The sequence below is a fragment of the Protopterus annectens genome, chromosome 17.part0 (assembly GCF_019279795.1).
Source record: "Protopterus annectens isolate FY-2018-M chromosome 17.part0, PAN1.0, whole genome shotgun sequence".
In the NCBI taxonomy this organism is placed as follows: domain Eukaryota; kingdom Metazoa; phylum Chordata; order Ceratodontiformes; family Protopteridae; genus Protopterus; species Protopterus annectens.
Window position 1 is genome coordinate 497021381 of NC_056751.1, and position 6000 is coordinate 497027380.

Consider the following 6000-nt stretch of genomic DNA (forward strand, 5'->3'; position numbering starts at 1 on the left):
CTCTGGGTGCTCCTGTTTCCTCCCATGTTCCAAAGACATGCAGTATGTGGATTGGACACTCTAAATTGGACATAGGTGAGAATGTGTGCATGAATGAGTGGTGCGATTGAACTATCGTGGCAGGCTAGTCACCCAGCAGTGTAAACCTTGGCTCTAGATAATTGTTAATGCGGAAGTTACACCCCGACCCCTGTGCAAATTGGGAAAAGGGATTGAGGATGGATATAAATATAGCTATACATATAGATATATATATTATATTGCATTACCAGTACTTAGTCATTGATTCATTCTAGTTGTGCTTCGCTAAGTTAGAAAATCTACTTGAATTTTTATTCACTAGAATCCTGACTACTAGGTAAGATCTAAGTGAAACTATGAATTGTAATGGCATGTAAGGAAGCTAGAAAGAAGAGCATTCATCATGCAGGGAGTCAGAATGGAATTATGAAATCATAGCATTTTGTTTTTAATCTGTTAATTGGTACTTGTCTTAGATAACTTTTTTTTTTTTTTTTTAATTTTCATCTTTAGGTTCTACCTTCTGAATCCTAGCAATATCATTATAAGCAATGTCCTTGTATTTCACTGATAAACAAAATTGTATTTTGGAAATGATTACAAACACCTTGGAAGCAATTTGCTTTTACCCAGAGTCAGGAAATTAAAAAAAAAATACATATTGTAAATTCTCACAGAGTACTGTAAAAAGGTTGCAAAATTCTGTCTCCTTAATGTCAATTAAGTATCCAGTCTCCAACAACATCTATGCTTGGCTTTAATAATCAAACTCCTTACCAGCTTTTTTCTTCCAAGGAGAAGCTAAGAAAAAGAAATAAAAAGCCAAAATTATTAACATGATACTCGCTTTCATTTAATAGCTGAAATTAATATTTTCTCTACAATTTTTATATTATGTGTTGGTCTGTATTTGATGTATGAGGTAATACAAAAATCATAAGTTTTGGGGCAATTAAGTTTATACATTTTATACACAGTACAGAAATAAAATTTCTGTCAAACAGAGTATTAAATTTGGTCGCATTTTTACTTTATAATGGTAATGGAAGGTAATTTAGTTACCAAAATATATTTTAGAAATTTCATTTAATAAATAACAGTACAAAATCATATTGGTTTAATATCCCCAAGAAAAAAATCTAAGTAAGCATCCAGTGTAGGGAGTAAAATAAAGAATTATTCATGTTTATTGTCATGAAAACCCTCAATTTTTTGTAATATATATGTCGATACTGTATCAAATATTAATAAGCCTTATCAGAAAACAAGCTCTGCACTTAGTATCTATACACTATATGATGGGAGGTCATGCAATATGAAAGAAGAATCATAACTAATGTCTGAAATAGTACATGATCATTTTGGACAGTAATGGGAAGCCTTAGTGAATTATCTAAGAACAAAATGATGCACTTTTCATACTTGTGTAATTATCAATACACTACTTTTTTTTTATAAAAATGTTAAGTTGTTTGTTTGGCCAATTTCATCTTTACTTTCAGTGAGGTAATCTATCAAAGAATGTCTAACCTGAAAACAGAGCAAATGTTTCCCTATCCACATTTTACTGTATTTTTCATATATGCACAACTATGCATATTTATAGTCTCAGTTTTTATTTTTATATTTCTTAATGTATTAATAGTTGATGGGGTTAACTCTATGCTTAATGAATGGTCACATTTGTATGATAAAAATATATGTAAATTAACACATAAAACATTTGAAAGCAGGTGAATAGATAACATAAAGTGTTGTGCCTATTTAATGTTACCACCATCAAAAATAGAACAAATGGAAATGCACTGCAGTCCAATGTAAAAAAAAAGCCAAGAATAAAATGTAAAACCAAAGGAAATGCCACCGATTTTAACTGTGAAGCAGATACAGCAAAGTTTAGAACCATGACAGGAGATCTAATGTCTTGGCTTTGAAATTACATCAGCTATTGATTTTTTTAGACTGTTTTGTTCATTTTAGTTTTTATAGTCTATAAGTTGAGTGGCTTCTGCTATCCTGAGTACAATTTTAATGAAAGTATAAATATCAAACACTGCTGAGTCATTACTACAGGACAGCAAAGATAGCATTTCATGAGGTAATAACACACAACTGTAATATTACTGGCCTCCTGAAAAGGTGCCCAAGATCTGTAACATAATCAAAGAAACTAGCACGCTACCACCTTGCACTTTTCACAATAGATGCAAAACAATCTGCAGTAACTCGTTGCTACCAGGACTACAGAAAATAATGTTTTATACAAACCTTCTCTAAAATACTGATGTGTAAGTCACATCATTGTAGAAATTCTCATACTATAACATTACTGCTATATTAGTAAGGAAACTGTATGGAAAGTGTGAGCTGTCTTAACAATACATAAAAATAATAAGCAAGTCACATCAAATGATCAATTGGTTAGAGATGGCTTATTTGAATTCAGTGTCAGAGCATTAAAAAGGAAAGTTTTGAATAAAATGTAGGTAAAATACTGACAAGGCATTCATCCCTCTGTAATATCTTGCAGTGATAAAATGTTTAAGCAGAAAATATTGAAGGAACTTAACAACATAAGCTGAACTGTCAAAAGTTGTACATACCATAATGTACTAAATAGTGATGACAGATATTGTCATTGAACAATGCTTGTAGAAGTACTATACTGCCTATATGCTCTGATACAAGGTTGTACCCCCACAACCACCAAATGTTAATTCTACTTACTTCAGTAGAGAAGCTACTCTGGAGAAAACAAAATAGTGCTTTTTCTTGCAAATTGAAGAATTCACTCATTATTTGATTTTGTACAAACTCAGAATTCATTACCTACCATGTAAGAAAGTGGATGGTACAGACCCCTTATGCAAGCATTTATGCAGTGATAGTGCAATTTATTTTTATACCTTCTTCATTACTTTACAAATTCAGTGCATACACTATAATTTCAATAGTGTAGAGATGTTGAATAACTTTTTGATATTACAGGAGTAATTTGTTGATTGTACCTGATCTTTCCATCTGTATCCATTGGAAATGGTGAATGTATGAATCTTTTCTTATTACTGTCTAAAGACGAAGACCATAAAAAGCTATACATATTATTCAACCTTACATTTCCAAAATGTCAATCACTACCTCTCATAATGTGGAAAATATGGGCAAAATATTGAACACCTACTAGCAACTTCAACTAGAAAGCTTACATCGATGTTATTAACTGTTTTTTTTTTTTGGGTCTATATTAGATCACCGAATGCTTAAAAAAGTGAACAGTGATTAATCGAGCCTATGTAAGCGAAAGCTTACAAAGTCGAAGTGTCAGAGCAGCAATTTTTTTTCCAAGGGAAAAAAAATCACTGTTCCAACAAAAAAAAAAATAAAAAATAAAAAACAACTTCAAACATTACATTCGCCCACCACACCCCCCGATGTGGGGGGCTGCACCCCCACACCCCCCTACTTAAATATACCAACTCTGAGACTGCACTACAGTGCCGAAAATGGCAAAGTACCAAAGCGGCCAAGCGACTTCTTTCCCAGGGAAATAATTTGCTTAACAGCCGCTGCGATATTTTGCATTTTCAGCCTTTTAATTTCGACCAAGACGTATTCCAAAGAATGCGCGTCTTCGGTCTTGTAATAGAGATGCTTTTTTATACTTAAAAATGAGTTCCTTTGATGAATTAAGATAACTTGATAGTATTCAGAATTAGTTATCATGGGTATTTGTTAAAATATTCTTAATTCATCCAACCAAAAGTCAGAGTCTTAACTGAGGAGACATTACAATCCCTTGAGAGAAAACACAGCATAACGTTAGACAGTGCCAATCACTTCCCAATACTTTCTAATTTTGAATTGTGCCTTCAAAGTGATCAACATTTAAAGAATCTATGCCATAAAGGATGAACTAATGACAGACTGGTTCAAGTTTATGTCTAGGAAAACAAATAAGTCTGCAATTTGAGAAACTTTCTCTGGTCAAGACAGAAATAGAGACCTCCCAAACAATGGCCACAAGCCAGCAAAAGCAGTTATTCAGTAACAGTAAAGAACCAAATGACCATAGATCAGAATAATAAATAGCTTATTTTCAAAAAGATGTTGACCTTTGAAAATCATGGTAAACACCAACATGTGAGAGTGCAAGACATCCCAGAACAATGACTCCTTGGGTTATTCAAAAGTGGCAATGCATGTACTGAGTAAGTGGGAAAGGTTATGTGAAGAATATGCCCTGTAGGCTATGTCCTGGTTTGTCTATTCTCACTTCAGGCATGTGAGTAGTTCACACAAAGCATATGCAACCATAAAGGAATCTGCTACAGGAGACAACTATTACGAGTAACACAGGACTCCAAGAAAACTGCATACGACCAGAAATTAAATGTCCAGTTTCAGAGCTCATCTGTTAAGAATGGGTCTGCCCACCTGGATTAATTACATAGCAGTACAAAACATATAAATGCAGCCATTTCACCAAATATGTTTATATCAAAAAGGCCAACCGATCCTGGAAATAATTATACAAAAGCTGGCTACTTAAAGAAAGAAACTGAGCTAAATATGAAATGGTGAAGACCAAGTGATGATATAAAATTGCCTGATAAAAGAGAGTCTAAGAAAAAATTCCTGAGCAGGTCAAGATCAAGGTCAAAACATTTTTATATATCTCCTGGATCTGTGAATGTGACTGAATTTACAAAAGGTTTGGCACATTGTTTTGTACTATATCTGAAAATTTGGACATAGATAAAGGTGGCCTTATGGTTGTCCTTGGTCTGGGACACTATCTTTACCTCAAATTTTGCTTTATTATACTTATTTACTCCCCTTAGTTGTCTATTCAGGTTGATGAGAGAGTTTTTATCTTTTTGGTGTTACACTTTTTAATTTGCTTGTTTTAACATTATTCTCTAAATCTACAGATGTATGTATGCTAATAATGTATATATTATAAAAGAAGTGCCACTGTTATTAAACTGTTTTTTTATTATTATTATTATTAAACATTTAATAAACTTATTTACCAACAATAAACCATGTAAATGGTTTCATTACTGAATTGCAGAACAGAACCCAGTGCCCATATTATACAGACATGCTAGAGTAGACAGTCGACCAGTTTTGTTTTTAGAATACTGAAAGAAACCAGATCATTTATATAAAAAAAAAATCAACAGATGAAAAGAAGAGCAGCCATATATAGATACCCCTTAGTTTTAGTTGTCTCTTAGCATACAATGTACTAGGGTAATTTGTGCAAAGTGAGCACCAAACGTCTATCATAAATATAGCAGTGTACAACAGTTACGGGGGAGTGTTGACTACATAAAGAGCTTATCCTGTATTTTAACAAAATGCAGTTTTATAAAACTAGATTACTGGATATGACTTTGTTAACCTACACAGTAATCTATACTTATTAGGTAAAATAAAGTGGTGAGTTAACTTTTGAGAAGCAATACTTTTATTGTTTTGATTTACATAAAGCTGCATTTTTTACAATCTCTCATTCTGCTTAGCTCATCTTCCTCATACTTAAACTACTAAGGTGTTGTGATTATCACCCATATATGTTAGAGCAACACCTAACATGTCCACTTATTCTACTTCAAATAAGTCAGGTTTTTCTATGTCTACAAATAATTTCTATTTCTGAAGTAGCTATAGTACCTTTATAAGAAAGTTTGATGTTTTAACACTTTCTTCCAACAGCATGTCTATTTAATGTAGCAATATATGCTAAGAAAATATATGTAACTACAAAAACCAAGGATACAGCCAAGTGTTCCGAATGAATAATCCGTAAAACAAGGATACACCATAATATCCTATCCAAGAATATCAGGAAAAGAAGAGGAAACAAGACACAGGACAATCTCTGAACATACTTGATTTAACAGTGTAATATAAACTGAAATCAAGCTTTTTAATTGAAGGAATTAAATAGCAGGTGCCATTATGGTCTCTACC

General features: G+C 32.7%; 1 protein-coding gene across 1 annotated transcript in view; it reads right to left on the reverse strand.

Annotated features, from left to right (window-relative positions):
- SHANK1 (SH3 and multiple ankyrin repeat domains 1) overlaps positions 1-6000 on the reverse strand; it is a 3668399-nt gene that overhangs the window by 376045 nt on the left and 3286354 nt on the right. Inside the window, exon 19 of the mRNA XM_044059396.1 lies at positions 799-822. Coding sequence (XP_043915331.1) covers positions 799-822 — 24 coding nt within the window. The remainder of the gene's footprint in view (positions 1-798; positions 823-6000) is intronic.